Here is a 16,818-nt window from a genome sequence, read left to right as displayed (position 1 = left end):
GTCACAGGTCTTTGAACCCTGTCTCCTCCGGTTGGCTGAGCTGTCACTGGGGGTGGTGTGACTAAGCCTTCATCTATTATACAAGGGACCTCGGGCATAAATAGCTGAAGAATTTTCACAGGAGGTATGCAGCAAAAATACTGAGGTATCATGAGACAATGGGTTTTGTCTCTCCTACCTCCCTGTGGGGGTTAAATCCTGTATGTTAGACAAGATTTGTGATGCCAAGGAGTAAAAAACTTGATTCAGATTTTCACTTCCTTACACACACCCACACAACCAGGGCTCAGGGACCATATGCAATGACTGGATTGAACTCAGGTTGCCTGTGTGCAGGCGAGTGTCCCAGCTGCTGCTAATTGCTCATTCACCTTATGAAGAGTTCTGGATTGAATCAAAGATGTTATTTGATTCAGATCTTTTATTTGGGACACACAATGGTGAGTAACATGGGTGCATCCCCAGCTCCTTCTCATTGGGTGAGGATGCGGGAACAGAGGTCAGAGGATCTGAAACAATTTCCAGTCTCCTGGTGTTCCCAGTAGTACCTCAAACAGCACTTCCATATGTAACACTAAGTATCTTGCTAAAATGCTGACAGGTGACATGCCAACAATATACCCAGAGGGATAATCTTGATGGATGATAGATCATTTGATCATTTCCCCCCTACTTAATACCATTTGTTGAGTTTCCTACTATCTTTAGTCTTTTTCCTTTTCATTCAGGGAAATTGCATCTTTTTAGGATTCAGAGAGATTAGTGCAGAAATCACCTCTCTTGGAGGCATTATCTTTTTTTTCTTTTGGCCGCACCTGGAGGTACTCAGGGCTAATTTCTGGCTCTGTGCTCAGGGGTCACTCCTGGCAGGGCACGGGGGATCATGTGAGATGCAAAGGATCAAATCTGGGATTGACTGTGTGCAAGACAAGGGCCCTAACTGCTGTCCTATCTTTCTGGCCCTGGAGGCACTTTCTTAAGCCAGCTAAGGGTGAATGTTCGGGCTGCATGTCACCCACGCGTGTATATCTAACTGCACAGTTCAGAGGGGTCCAAACCCACTGGCTATTCTGCTATCAGATGTCAGGTGGCAAGGAAAAAAGGAGCAGTTGAGAGCCCTTTAAGCTAACAGGAAATTTCAAAGTTGAGAAAATGGGGAAAGATGGATAGTCTCATGGCAGATCCACCTCGTACCAAAGCCGTGAAGAGTGGGAGGAAGCAAAGGCAAAGCATGTTGTGTGCAAAAAATACCATGAGAAGGACGGAATTTAAAGAAAACACATACATGTGCCATGGCCAAAAACCTACAGCTTAGATTCCACATGGTGAGAACCATGAAAGAAGTTTATTCTTAATTACCCTCTTCAGACTTTGCAGACCAATGTCAGAGCCCGGCCCATAGATTGAGACCATCCTTCAGAAATTTTTAAGTGTTTATATTTCATCTTACTCTTTTCTAATGGAAAACATTCCTCAGAGGAATTTGAGCACTTGCTTTATAGCAACTACAATAACCTGCTTTAAGTCCAAGGGCCTCATTTCCAAAGCTAATTAAGAAGAATTGGACATAATTGATGATGCTCTCCCACTGCTGAATGTAGACAAGTTTTAAGCATAGGAATCCTGCACTTTTCATGTGGGTATTAGGTTTTTGGACCCCAGAAGCAGGCCTGGAAGGCTGGCCTCAGGGTCTGTTTGTGTTGCCTGCTTACATGTTTTCTTTTAAGCAGTAATATATTCAGTTAGAGGCTATTTTCAGAATTCAATTATGTCCATTTCAAAGAAATGTGGAGCCAATGGAAAATTATGATTGAAATTTTTAACAAGAAAAGCCACCACCATTTAGGAACTATGACAATGAGTTAAAAATAATAATAATAGGCAAAAACCACTTAAAGGTTTTTTTCATATAAATTCAATGAAAGCTGGTAAGTCTTGACTTTGCAGTTGATTCCTACTAATCTTGATTTTTACAACTATAGGGCCTAGAATAAGAACAAAGACTTCTTCCAGTCTTCTCAAAGGCCACTTTAGGGAAAGGTGGAAGGAAAGATTTCAAAACAAGATCATTTTGGCAGCAGTGATAAAGGTGGGGGTGGGTGGGTCCTATTTCTCATTTAATTGTAATAATAGGCCATTTAAGAAAACTGTGGCCTGCAGGGCAAAGAGATTTCTAAGCTAATTTTCTGTAGTACATACCTAAATTGTCAAACTCAATACATATCCAAACATGGTTAGCCCCCATGTGCTCTAGCCAAACAAACAGTCTACCGTAGAAAGAAGCTCTTCCAACCATGCCCTGAACACAGTGAGCACTCATAAAAATCCCAACAATTATTTTTATTTTCCTATATACCACTCATCTAGGGCACCGAGGCAAACTTCCTACTTCCTGGTCCAGCCTTAGCTATACTGGAGAGCAACATTTGAATTCTTTAAGGCAAAGACTGTAGGCTTGGAGAAGTGGCCTGGGGTCAGATGAGATTACTCATCCTGAGGGCAGACTGGTGGGAACTGAATCAGAGGGAGAAGTTGTGCTATGCCACTTCCTTGAAGCATTCTTGGATGGCCCTGGCTCCTGCCAAGTGCTTTCCTTGAATTTTTTAATCTGCCCCACTGAATGAAACATATGTCATTATTTTCCATCTCCTGTCATTTCAGTCATTTGAGCAAGGACTTTGAAGCTTCTCTGAAACCCCTCCAAGGTAGCAGATCAGGACACTCAGCTTATGCGGGCTTTGGTACATTCTGTTGCTGCAGGAGGACAGGGCTGGACCCCACCTTCTGTGTCCTAAGACTCACAGAATCAACAGGGTAGAATGAGGACAAAACGGTTGTCTGCCTGAAAACCATCCTCCAATTGGGAACACTCCATATGCACCCTTTGCCCTCCTTCTGGACTCACCTGTCCAGCGGCCCGCAGAATGGTACTTGGAACTAAACTAGTTAAGTGTTGCATGCCATGGCAGAGCTTGGTTCTTCTCCCTGCCCCTCCTTAGAAAGGGCTTGCCTTTTGTTTTCACCTAACAGGAGAGGCATTCAACTTCACCTGTGCAGGCAGGCACGCAGCCCAGACCTGACATCACAGCAAAAGCTCCCCAAGACGGAAAACAGTAGGGATATTTGAACCTGGGTCTCAGAAGGCCAACTGCTTTTAAGAAGTTGGCAGACTTTACATCCTACGCAAGGAAGGGATTGTTTACAATGGTTGGGGGGGAAAATACTCCGCAAACAAACAGCCAGCTGCTTTGCTAAGGAGCTACCAAAATGATTCCCAAACTCTGTGACTCATCAAGAATCCCAGGCGGCTACCCTATTGATCACCCTCTGGGATACTGAAGGTGACTGCCACAGTTCTCAGCATTAAAGTGACTAGACTAGTGCAATCAGCCTAGTCTAACTATTGGTGGAAAGGTCCAAATCATCTCAGATGGAGGGAGAGGCATTCATTTAGGTGTGAAGGAGAGAGAGAGACACGCAGCCCCTGTGAATCTCTACACAAACCGGGGGCTGTGCATTTGCTCCAAAGGCCCATTGAGAGCATCCTACAATGATAGTTCAGTGAGAAACTGAGTCCTAGCCTACCACTCACTGCCCTCTCTCCCTAGACTCTGCTGATATGCAGAAACAAAGTATCTCACTGCTAGAATCCACATTCCTTAAGAAGCAGAAGAAAGAAACCTCTACTTTGCTAGACTAGAAGGAAGATCCTCCAGAGGCTTTTCTTACTTTTCTGGAAGTCCTACCAATCAGATTTTTTGAGAGTGCTCTCCAAACGTTTACTCCAGGGCCTGGCTTAGCGTATTTCTGTTTAACATGAAGGTGAGGGGGTTCTTGTCTCTCTTGACAGACCCTAGGGAAAAATATATTCCCTGCACTGGCACTCAAAGGGAGGCCAAGTGATCAAAATCATTCTATTTTCTGGAGGGTTTTACCAAGATCAGTGGCAAGGGCTCAGACACACAAACACAGATCAATTTCAGTGAGTGGAAATAAGGCCCCAAGGCAGAATTCCCCACTGAAGTCAGAGAGGTTAGAACTAAAGGTGATCGGCTGTCTGCCCGGATCTCGAAATGGAAATGGAAATGCTGTTCCATTTTCGGCTCACCAGGTTCAAAAGAAAGAGATGTGCAAGCCAACTGTCGTGCGAGGGTCCCACCGACTCTCGGGCAACTTGATTACTAAAGAGAAGCAAAGAAGGCCATAGTTTCCATGGACCTGGGGCTCTTTTTTTTTTTTTTAAACTGCTGGGGCAGCCCCGAGACAGCCAGGGGGCTCTCTCTGCTCTCAGCGCACCACCGTGAACGCTGGTGCAGTAACGATACAAAGAAACTGACCAAAAGGGCCACAGTGGAAACAGGTGCTTCAGAAGCAGAACGTCTGCGGCTTCCATCCCCGCTCCCTCTGCTTGCAGTTCCAGCACTGTCCCCAGCTTTGAGCCGCGGGGACCACGAACCACAGGCAGTACCAGGGCCCACCTGCCCGCGCCTTCATGGTCACGCATCCTCCGAATCGTTTTGGGCTCGCCGCTGGCGCGTGGGAAAGGTTGGGAGGAGGAGGCGCCCGCCAGGTGCCCGCCGGGTGCCCACGGCCGAGCCCCGCGCGCGCCCACACACGCCTGCGCCCCTAGGCGCGCCATCTGCGCGTTCCCGCAGTTTTAAAAGCAGGGAGATTGCAGTAAGAGGGTGGGGGGAAGTACCCCCCAAGTCGAGCTAAGTTTGCGCCTTTGGCGACAAGACCTGCGTCGGTCTCGCTGGTTTCTCAGAGGGACTGCAGGATGCAGGGAGGAGTCGGAGAAGCAGAACTTCAACAATAGCAGAAACCAAATCTCCGCGCCCTCCCCGCAAAACCTCCCTCGCAAACCCTCCATCCGTGGCTCTGGGCGACCTCAGCAGGCACCCTGGGGGCAACGTCATCCTACCCCGGCCTGAGTCTCCCTCCTTCGGCGCCCGTCCTCGCCCCCCCACCCCTCCCCCGCCGTCTGCACCCACAGTCGCCGGAGAGGGTCGTCCCCCCTCTCTCCCCCGGCTGAGTGTGGGCTCTCCGCGCCCCTCACCTGCCCAGATCGCCCACGAAGCCGCCGCTCTTCTCATCGAGGAAGCGCTTCCAGCCGTCGGCCGTCTTCACCCAGCTCTGGCCCGGGGAGCGCCAGTCCTGCCCGAGGAAGGGCATGGCACCGCGAGCCGAGGCGCACACGGGGCGGCCGAGCGACGGACGGGGCTGGCGGCGGTCGGGGGCGCGGGCGCGGGCGGGGGTGCGGGCGCGGGCGGCCGGAGTGCCGCGCCGCGTCCCCGGCGCCGTATTTATCCGGGGCAGCCGGCCGGGGCGCTTTGTTGCCGGAAGAGCCGCCTGCGCTTAGCCCGGCCCCCGGCCCGAGGCCACGTGGCTTTGTTTATGGGCTCGGCTTGTTTTGCGCCGCGCCGGCTGCTCGCGCGCCCGCGCTCTTGCACAACCCCGCGCCTGGGGGGAAACTTGAAGCCGCGGTGGGCGCGAGGCCGGGGCTCCCAGGCGCTCGGGGTGGGGGGGGGGGGGGGGGGGGAAGCCGGTCCCCGTCCTTCCGCGGCTCCCGGCACGGCTGGGAGCAAGGAGCGCTGCCTGGGTCGCCGCTTGGTAGGGGCTGGGAGGAGGGACTGCCCGCCCCTCGCTCCCTCCCGGCTCCCCAGCGCCGCCCTCCTGGAGCAGATGGGGTGAGGGGTAGGGGGGCGCAGCCCGGGGGCCTCGTCCCGGGCGTCAAACGGCCTGTGAGCCGCGGGGAGCCTCTAGGAAGCCCGGGTTTGGGGGAAGATCGGTTCTTCACCTCCTCTTTCCTCCCGCTCCATCTGTCCCCCCCCCCCCCCCCCCGAGTTCCCTGGGAAGCCTGTCTCCCCCGGTGGTAGAGGAAAGAGGAGAGCGAGGAGGCTAGAGCGAGGAGGCTAGGCGTCGTGGGGACCCCGTGGGTGGGGATGGAGAGGCGGGGACAGGCTCCGCTGGGCGCTGAGCTCCCCCTGGCTGGCAGCGCCCTCCGCCGCCCGCCGCCACCTGGAGCAGGTGAGGGGTGTGTGTGTGGGAGGGGCTAGCCCAGCTCGTAGTCGTAGTCAGCTTCGCGCTGTAGGGCTGGGGCTGGGCTTTGAATGGAAGGGCGCTTGGGAACCTTCCTCCCAGCTATTCCTCCTGGATCGAGTCCTCTAGGGGACATTTCAGCACGAAGTTTTGGGTTTGGTGAGCTTAAAGAAAGAGGAACCCGGTCCAAATGCCCCTGTATCCTTCAGTATCTTAGAATGCGCCCTCTCTTACCGCCCCAGCGCCGGCCCTTGGGGTGGCCTCACAGCGCAGGTGAGGGAGACCAGCACAGACTGACCAAAACTTTTTGGGGGCTGGGGCATACCCAGCTGTGCTCAGGGAGCACTCCCTGTGGGGCTTAGGGGATCCCATGTTGATCAAACTCTAATTGGTCATGTGGTGCATTGGCAAAGCGCCTCAGGATCTGTGCTAATCTCTCCAGCGTCAAAGACTTAGATTTATTTCATTTTATTTTTACTGTAACTGTGGTGGACAGTCAGCGGCGGATGGGCGACGACAGAGAACTGAAAAGCCCAGGGTGGAATAAGCAATGATTTGCCCACGTCCTATGACAGTGGCTAGCTTCTTCGCAATCCTTGGCACTAGTCACATGACCCTGTTTGCATTTATTTTGGGGGGTTACAGTCTGTTCCTCTCTGCAGAAGGGAGAGCTGGTCCATTTTGTTGGAGGGACATCCCAGCCCTATGTCCTTGCCAGACCCAGACTAAGACTTAAAGGATGATTTATCCTTATAGGAACAGGTGAGTGGCTCTAGTAAGCCTGCTGGCATCTGACTACTTTTTCACCCCTGGCAACTTGGAGGCTGACAGCCTGATTCTTGGCTTTTATTGCTCAGAAGAGAGTGCAAAAGAACCAACTTCAGATTCTTCCATAATCGTTCCTCTGCAGCCATCATTAGGGTCTGTATCACCAGTTCTCTGCAATCTTTAAGGCTTGGAGTAGGCCCAGAATTTGTGTGCTACGGAAAAGAATAGGCTGGGAGGGAAAGGAGATGTTTTTAATCAAGTCTATTTTCAAATAGCTAGAATTTTCTGATTCAGGTTTCCCACCATAAATAATTTATTAGTGTAGTAATAGTAAAAATAGCTTGTAAAAACACTGCAGAAGGGCCTAAACAAAAGTTAGACCATGTGATCCTGCTAGCAGATGAGATGATACTGGGCTTAGGCCTTTGCTGGAAAGAATTAACTCTAAAGGAGCATCATCCCGGATTGTGTGACACATGCTCATTGGTGGTCAGTAAGCTTCCTCTCTCTAGAAATCACAGAAGGTTTTGAATGGTTTCTGCAATGGCTATAGCCAGGTCTGTCTGGCTTGGATGAGTGGAGCTGTTTTCCTGGCTGTCAAGATAGGAGATAGGAAGCAGGTTTCTTAATGCGTTGCAGTTCAAGGTCATTTAGAAAATGTGGTAATTGTAATTGGGGTCTTGGGGGGGCAGTTCTTTCCTCCTGATTAGTGGAGTTATTCACCCCCAAAATTAAATAAATAAAAAGCCTTGGCTCTTTAGTGCTATGTGATTTCTCTGATTTCTGACATTGGACTTGGTCATGTGATTTACTTCAACCGAGTAGAAAGTCATGGGTGTAGAGGACATTATCTGTATGTTTGTGTGTTTGGATTTATCTCTTTGTGATTCTACCAAAGCCATGGTCAAAGCTGTGTAGTTACTGCTTCTCCAGCCTGACTCCTGGGTGTGACCGAGAGAACAGGTGCTTTAACCCCATGAGAACGTTAGAAAGATATCAGTGTTTGTTGTTGTTACTACTGTGGTTATTACTCAAGATTATTGTGTTGAGAGTTGACTACTATGGGAGGAATAGTTGAGTGGCGGAGTGCTTGTCAGAGTATTTTTTAACTTCTAAAATTCAAGCATAAGTAGGAAATCACAACATGATCTTTGTTCTCATTTTCTTGCCTAAAATCTAATCTGGGGACTGGAGAGTATGTGCAGTGGGTTTTCACTTGCCTTGAATATGGCCAACCCGGGTTCGATCCCTGGCCATCCATATGGTCCCCTGAGCAACACCAGGAGTAAACCTTGAGCATTTCCAGGTGTTGTCCTCCCAAACCTCCCCCCAGCCTAACCAAAGAGCTGATCTCAGTATTTGTTTTTAGACCTTCCGCTTTTTCCTTTCTCTTAAAAAAGCCTCGTGATTATAATAATGTAGCCTTTACTGAAGTACCATGACTGCCCAAACCATTTGGAATCCAGCATGACAGTTCTTCCAACAGTTTTTCCAAGAAGATTGGTAATGGCCTGCGCTAGACCATGTCTACAACAGTTACCTTCACATTAGATGTTGGCTTGGCATTGCAAAGCCTCTTTCTGCAGAACCCTTATCAGGATGCACATTTAACAACCACAGAGGCAAAGCATCAGTGTGAAAGTGGTAGACTGAAGTGGGAGGCAGGCAAGTACTCTGAGAATTTCACAAAGAGAACCAGTTGTGCAGGGATCAGTATGGCCTGTGGGATTGCAAGGGAGTAGGGAGCATATCTGAAATTTCCTTTGCAAAGGAACTTGGTTTCCTCCTTCTCCCAAACAGCTCAGTGCAGTCGAAAGCCCAGATTACTTGCTGGGTGTTTGATTTTCTCCTCTGTGGGTTCATAAGCTCTTTGTTGGTAAGACTGTTAACTTACTTAGTTGCTTGGCTTTAACTGTCTAGCATGGTCCTGGAACATGACAGGCAATAAGTGACAGGTATTGATCTACCCTGGGGTGCCATTATGCCTATGTCTTCACCGATTAGCATTTTATTACTTCTCAGAATCTAGCAGGGCAGTGACGAGGGAAGATGGGTGGACCCTAGCCCTTTCTACAGAGCTGAATTCTCCAACGGTGGTGCTTGACCAGTTGATGAGGCCAACAGGGAAGGTGGTCAAAGGCACCACATTTCAGTACAAAATGTCTTTATTTGCTTTGTTCCCCTGCTGACTAGTCATGCTGAAGGTTCTGTAACTAGTCTCCTGAAGCTCCTTGCAAATGTAATCCTGTTTGATAATCCTGACTGACAAAAGCCTACAAGAGAGATATTGTTATATCCATTTTACAGACAAGGAAACTAAGACTCAGATGAATCTGCTTATGGATCACCCAACTAGTCTGGTGGAGCTGAGCTGGTACACAGTCCTTTTTCCAGTTTCGACTGAACTGGAACAACAACTGCAGCAACAACTGAGTTCAAATCGGTTACCTGCTTAAAGATCGAGGTGAAGGAAGATTACTCCATGGTTGGAAGCCTGCCTTATGAGCTGGGGGAGAAGGCAGGTGGGATAGAGAAGGGATCACTAAATCATGATGGTGAGAGAGATCCCTGGGATGGGAGATGTGTGCTCAAAGTAGATAAAGGACCAAACATGATGGCCTCTCATTATCTGTAAACTGTATTGCAAACCATAACACCCATAAGTAGAAAGACAAATTGTCTGCCATAGAGGCAAGGGGAGGGTTGGGAGAGGGGACATTGGTGCTGGAAAATGTACACTGGTGGAGGGATAGGTGTTCCACATCATTGTACGACTGAAACTCAAACATGAATGGGCCCGCTCGAGCAATATTAATTAATAATAATAATAATAATAATAGGCTGGAGCGATAGCACAGCGGGTAGGGCATTTGCCTTGCATGTGGCCGACCCAGTCGACCAGAGTTTGATCCCTCCGCCCCTCTTGAGAGCCTGGCAACCTACCTAGAGTTTCTCACCCGCACGGCGAAACCTGGCAAGCTACTCGTGATGTATTCGATATGCCAAACACAGTAACAACAAGTCTCAAAATGGAGATGTTACCGGGCCCGCTCGAGCAAATCGATGAACAACGGGAGAACAGAACAGTGAATAATAATAAAGAATGAGGCTACACACAGGCTTTTCCTATTTGTGAAATAAAAAGAAACAGTATCTGGGCTGGAGTGATAGTACAGCGGGGAGGGCCTTTATCTTGCACATGGCCAACCCGGGTTCGATTCCCAGCATCCCATATGGTCCCTCGAGCACCGCAGGAGTAATTCCTGAACCAGGAGTAAGCCCTGTGCATCGCTGGGTGTGACCCAAAAAGAAAAAAAATAGACAGTATCTGCTTTAAAGGGTGTTGATAGGATTCAGCTGTCATGTATAAAGAACCTAGAGCAGTGCCTTAGGTGGCAGTTATTATTTTTATTTGGCTACAAAGTTTCACTCCATGTGCTTACTTGGTGAAGTCTATGCCTGTCTTTTCTACCCAACTTCTAAGTTCAGCTGGAGCAACTAATTTCCAGATATGGGAACATATTTTGATGAAAGTGAACTGTATACAGTGAAATGATAACTTGCATATTATTAGGTACTACTTATCAGATTTGATCCTTCCTAGCCTTATTCTGTTCAGACTCGTTTTTCAAAAGTAAACCTGGCAGAAGGTTAGCCCGCCTGCCAACCTCAGAAGGCTCTTCAAGGATGTCGTTTGTAAAAAGAACGGAAAACCTGATAACTATGGAGCACTCCTGTTCCTAATTTCATTTCATTTCATCATCCTGTTAATCGTCGATTGCCTCGAGCAGGCCCCAGTAACGTCTCTTTCATCCTAGCCCTGAGATTATATTCAGGGCTCTTTAGGAGAATGAGACCCATCATTGTTACTGGTATTTGGCATATTTGGTAGGCCACGGGGAGTTTGCCAGACTCTGCCCTGTGGGCAGGCTACATTCGACAGCCTGCAAGTTTGTCCAAAGTAGAAATGAGATAATAAGATGTCGCGCGGCCGCAAATGCGGCCGCGCGGTTCCGGGATCTGGATTTTATAGTCTCTGAGTCTTGGCCGCTGATGGGATTACAGGGGGTCACACCTGTTCCTAATGATCCTACATAACATTCGTTTATAGCTTTGGCTGAGGGACAGAGTGCTTTTCACTGAAATGCAGTGGTATTTTGTTTTTTCATAGTTTCTCTTTCTGAAAAAAAAATTGGGGGTGAAAAATACTTATCAGCAGTAGTTGTAAGTTAAAAATAGCTTTAGCTTTGGGGTGGGGCAGGGGCTGGAAGTCACCCACATCTCTCCACTCATCCCGCTCAAGTGAATTTTCTAAAGGAAGAGCTAGAGGAACTCAGTGTCTTAACTCCAACTTGTCAGCATTGTCACCAGGAATGTGGGTTTCATGCCACAACAATTTGCATATGACCTTGCACCCTGTGTGGGGAGGGTGGGGCCTCCTTGAAACAGTGTGAAATGCGTCTGTTAGGTGTGTTTAAGCAGGAACTGCCAGCTGAGGGTTATTTTTGGGTCCTTGATTGCCGTAAGTCCTGCCAAGTAAATTAAAGTGGGTCAGACACATGTCATCACAAACATTCTCATTTCTTTAATGAGAATCATTTGGCCTTTCCCACATGTGGGTCTGGTTCTGTTTTTATGAGATGGGGTCAAGGGGATTTTGCTGTAATCCTTCTTTGATAGTCCAATTGCTCAATTTTTATGAACATCTTTTTCCTCCTCTTTTAATAAGTAGCAAGAAGGAATGCAGTCACTGACTTTTGTATAAGATAGCGAGATAAATGCACCACCACCTTTATACTTCTTGTGTCTTTTTTTGGAAAACAAGATTTAAGGGCTGGGAGAATAGAGGTCAAGTTTGTACCTTGCATGTGACTGCTGGGGTCATGTCTGCAGTTCAGATCTCCAGCACCTCCTACCCTCTTCTGAGCACTGTCAGCCGTTACTCCTGAGCACAGAGCCAGGAATAATCACAGAGCACCACCAGGTATGGTCATAACTACTCCACCAAAACCAACAAAAAACAGCAATAAAACAACCACCAAAACACAAAAGCCTCCCAGGATTTGAAAATGAGAATGTTAAATGGGTCAGGAATATAAAACATTAAACACAATGTTAGTGCCTGATAAAACCAGCCACATGGTATCCTGAATGACGATCTCGATCAGGACCATCCTGTTGTTCGTCGATTTCCTCGAGCAGGCCCCAGTAACGTCTCCTTCCTCCTAGCCCTGAGATTTTTAAAAAGTGCCATATTCAAGGCTCTTTCAGGGTTAGGAGAACGAGACCCATCATTATTACTGGTATTTGGCATATTGGGTACACCGTGGGGAGTTTGCCAGACTCTGCCGTGTGTGTGTGGGTTTTTTTTTTTTTTTGCATAAGAGAAATCTCAGGGCTGAAATTTCCTACTCAATTATTATCCTGAATGAGTAGGAAATTTCAGCCCTGAGATTTCTCTTATGCAAAAAATAACTTGAACTGAAATTTATGGAGACATTGTATCTGGCAGTTTTATGATGGCAAGATCAGGTACTCCTCACCCCACTTCACAGAGGCTCAAGCATATGAATTTCTCAGAGGTCTGCTTAAAAGTACAGAGCATGCTAAAAGTTAACCTAATTGATCGCCTTCTTTTAGCCGTGGGAAGGGTCAGGCTCATGGAAAAGAGACCTACTTAGAAACACAGCGCTTACTAAATAGTAGTCTGGGAATTGGGCCCCCTGAGTCCAAGCCCACTGGATTAGAATATCTCATTAATATTCTATGATTAATTCCATTAATATTAATACTCTAAGATTAATGGAATATTTCTAATAACTGACCAGTGTCCTTGAGACAGGTATATTTAAAGAGAAAATTCAGATTCTCTGATTTATGTATTCAAGTAATTATTTAAAAAACATAAAGCTTATTTATATGTATATACTTGGGGGGCACATCTGGTGGTTCTCAGAACTTACCCCTGGCTCTGTGCAGGAGTGACCTCTGGCTGATGTTTAGGGGGGCCGTGGGCAGTGCTGGGGGATTAAACTGGGGCTGGTCACATGCAAGGTAAGCACCTTAACCACTGTGCTATCTCTATGGCCCTCAGTGTTGGTTTTTAATCACTCAAGTCTCATGTGCACTAATTATCCCCACCCTTAAACCAAAACCAGGGAGTTGAGCCCTTAAAAAAGATCACCCTCTAAAGTCGGTCAGAATTCGTGGGAAATAGCACATTCGAGAAATCCAGCTTCCTCCATGTCCTCTCACCTGACCATTGGATTGGTTGCAGGTCTTCTGCTTCCGCAGTTAGATAAACAACAATTCTCATCTGTTTGTGTGTGACCCATCAACCCCAGAGACTGGAGAAGTGATTTATGAGTCATGCTCAGTATGTTTCCTCATAGGTGATTACAACTGTCTTGCCTAATTCTGAGGTCATATAACCTATCTGGTGTTCAGTTTTTACAGGTATGTACATCCAGCTCTTATGCAAATGGTTGTATGATTCTGTGACATTGGTTGGAGTGTGGTCATTATCAGTCAGTTGTCACAGGGAAATAAGAACTGCAAAAGTTGATAATGGACCAAACAAGATAACCTCTCAGTATTTGTATTGCAAATCTAATGCCCAAAAGTAGAGAGAGAGAGAAAGAGAGAGAGAGAGAGAGAGAGAGAGAGAGAGAGAGAGAGAGAGAGAGAGAGAGTATGGGGAATATTGTCTGCCAAGGAGGAGGGTGGGAAAGGGGGGTTATGTCTGGGATATTTGTGGTGGGGAATGTGCATTGGTAGAGGAATGGGTATTTGATCATTGTGTGATTGTAACCCAAACGTGAAAACTTGTAATTATCTCACAGTGATTAAATAAAATAAAATAAAAAAGAACTGCAGTCCTCTCCTGTTCGTTCATTTTCATTATTTTTAATTCTTTTATTGATGGAGGTACTAGGATGTAATAGTATTGCTAGTGATGATTTCCCGTGCACATAACTTCAACATTACACCCATCACCAGTGTAGCTACCTTCTCTCACACAGATCCCTGCCCCTCCCTTTCAAGTCTTCTTCTCCCTCCCCCAAACTCAGTTTTGTGAATCAGTTCTCCAGTTTTGTTGCTTCTGGCCCTTTGTTGCTAACTTGTTGTGTATCTTTAAGTCCCACATATAAAGGAGATCATTCTGTATCTATCATTTTCTCTTTGACTTCACTCAGCATGATATTCTCTAGTTTCATCCATGTCATGGTGAATTGTATGATTTTATCCTTTCTTAGAGTTGCATAGTATTATATATATATATCTGTATCCATGTATACAGATATACATGTATATGTGTGCTATATATATATATACACCACAAATTTCTAGTTTATTCATCTATAGTTGTGCATTGGGGTTGTTTCCATATCTTGGCTATTTGTACTAAATGCAGCAAGGAACATAGGTGTGTTCAGGGGATCAGATGGTGCTAGGACCCAACTAGGATTAGCAAGATGGGAGCATTGCCCCTTGTACTGTCTCTCCAGGTCCTTCTGCTAACTTTTTTGGGTGTCTTCCCATTTTTGTCTGGATCCCCCACCATTTGCCTACAAAAGCTACAGTCTGCTGAGGTATTTTTGCATCATCATGTGGGTGGCATTTCATTTCGAAGTTGTAGTCTAGAAATTGTGGTCATAAACTGAGCATCCTTTTACTGTTTTTCTCAGGCAGTTCAATAAAAACAGAAGTAAAGTAAACTCAGGAATTCTTTGAAATGACAGTGTGTTCTCTGCAGAGAGAAGAAGGTGATTTAAAGAGGAGTACAGAATGTTCATCTCTCCCCATCCGACTACTGCCTGAGAAATGCAGTCCCTTAAGGGACATCATATTCTTGACCGTGGTTTACTGTTGACAGTAACTTAAGAAATATTTTGGTCTTTTAAACATCTGCTTAGCTAAAAATGTCATTCCTTTTAGACAAAAAGCCTTCACTTATCGTCTTCAAATTGTGTAACTATTGACAAGAGGATAGATTAGATTGTTCACCCATCTTCCTCTGGCAGCTGAGCAAAAGGATTGGGTTATTTATCTTTAGTTACTTTTTTGGTGATTGTTGTTTTGGTTTTTGAGCACACCAGGCTGTGCTCAGGGCTTACTCCTGATTTTGCACTTAGGGATCACTCCTGGAGGGGTTGGGGCGTTGGATAGTGGTGGTAAGTCTTGCCCGGCAAGGACTTTACCAGCTGTACTATCTCTCTGTCTACAATTCTGTTTTATTTTTTTTATTTGTTTTGCATTTTAGGTCACACCCGGTGACGTACAGGGGTTACTCCTGGCCCTGCACTCAGGAATTACTCCTGGCAGTGCTTGGAGGACCATATGGGATGCTGGGAATTGAACTCAGGTTGGCTGCATTGAAGGCAATTGCCCTACCTGCTGTGCAATCACTCCAGCCATCTAGTTCTGTTTTAAATTCTTTCCTAGGTTGTAAAAATTTATTCTAGAATATCAGTCATTTATAGTTTCAGTAGGAATTTATCAAATCATTACAATGTGACATTCCTGATACTCTCTTATTTCTTTTTGATTTGGGGGCCATACTCAGCAGTAATCAAGGTTCACTCCTGGCTCTGTGCTCAGGAATCATTCCTGGAAAGCTCAGGGGACCATATGGGAGGCCGGGGGTCAAACACAATTTGGCCACATGCAAGGCAAGCACTCAACTAGCTGTACTATCTCTCTGGCCCCTACTTTCTTTTCCTTGCCATTTTTTTTAAAAATCAAGGTACCACTATTTACAATACTATTAATGATAGTTTCATGGATTACTGTCCAATACCACACCCACAACCAGAGTGCCCACTTCCTTCCACCAATATCCCAGGGACCCCTCTCTGCCACCCTCATTACTTCAGGTAGCTCAGTTCTTGGATCATCTCTCCAGTTCTGTTGCTTTGGCCATTTACTGGTCTCTTATATTGTTTCTTTATAATCCACAGATGGGAGAGATCATTCTGTATCTATCCTCTCCTGAAGGACTCCACTGTGAAACTCTGCAGATTCATCCACATAGCAATATATTGCATGGTTTTGTCTTGTCTATTGTTGAGTTGTATTGCATTGTATTCTACTCAATCAGCTTAGGGTATACTGAGATTTACCTTCCCCTGAGGGTATAGGTCAGAGAATGAGACATATAAATATGGACCCTTGGAGGCGGAGTGATAGCACAGTGGTAGGACTGTTGCCTTGCATGTGGCTGTCTTGGGTTTGATCCCCAGGATCCCACATTGCCTCTGAGAACTTCCAAGAGTGAGCACAGACCCAGAAATAATCTCTGAACATCGCTATATGTGGCCCAAATACTGTATCCCCTCTGCCAAGTAAAAACCAAATGTGCATTATTATGGGACATGCCCCATGAGAGATATTTGTATGTGGGTCTTGGGACACCTATCAGGAAAAGCTGGAAGAGCCAGGGGAGGTTTGGCAGAGTTGCCCTTGATCTGGGTGTCCTAGGACAACCAGGAATTGGTGAAGCGCATGGTATGACAGTGGAATGGGGTAGCCATGCCAAGCTGGAGGAGACAGCAGAAACAATGGCTGAGGGGACAATCTCAAGGGTGCGGGATAGAATGTGAAGTAGGGAAGGATGGGGACTGGGCCTGGGGACAGAGAGCCACCGGAGGACAGATTGGAGAGAGGGTCCCAGATTTGTTACAGAGCCTGAGTCCCCACCAAAGTGGTGGTGGATGGGGGTGCTACAGAGCTGAAAGCAGGGCAGGGAAATGAGGAGATTGTGCTGGAAACTGATATTTCTTGGGAGATGAAGGGGTAAAGGGAAGTACAGATGGCCCTTGACTTCCTATGGTTCCATGGATAACTTTTCAATTTTTTATTGTTTTTGGGTCACACCCAGTAATGCTTAGGGGGTACTTCTGGGTGCTGAGGAATTACTCCTGGTGGGGCTGAGGGAACCATATGGCATGCCAGGGATTGAACACAACCTGGTTCAGCTATGTGCAAGGCAAGTGTCCTTATGCTTTGCCC

At 46.8% G+C, this 16,818-nt stretch overlaps 1 protein-coding gene across 1 annotated transcript in view; it reads right to left on the bottom strand.

Annotated features, from left to right (window-relative positions):
• FBXO32 (F-box protein 32) overlaps positions 1-5,506 on the bottom strand; it is a 46,490-nt gene extending 40,984 nt beyond the window's left edge. The window contains exon 1 of the mRNA XM_056107242.1: positions 5,057-5,506. Within this exon, the coding sequence (XP_055963217.1) occupies positions 5,057-5,172 (116 nt within the window). The 5' untranslated portion in view covers positions 5,173-5,506. The remainder of the gene's footprint in view (positions 1-5,056) is intronic.
• Positions 5,507-16,818: the final 11,312 nt, after the last annotated feature.

The sequence above is a fragment of the Sorex fumeus genome, unplaced genomic scaffold (genome assembly GCF_029834395.1).
Source record: "Sorex fumeus unplaced genomic scaffold, SorFum_2.1 ptg000002l, whole genome shotgun sequence".
NCBI lineage: Eukaryota > Metazoa > Chordata > Mammalia > Eulipotyphla > Soricidae > Sorex > Sorex fumeus.
Note: the sequence above shows the minus strand (reverse complement) of the source record. Positions and strands in the feature narration are given on the sequence as shown.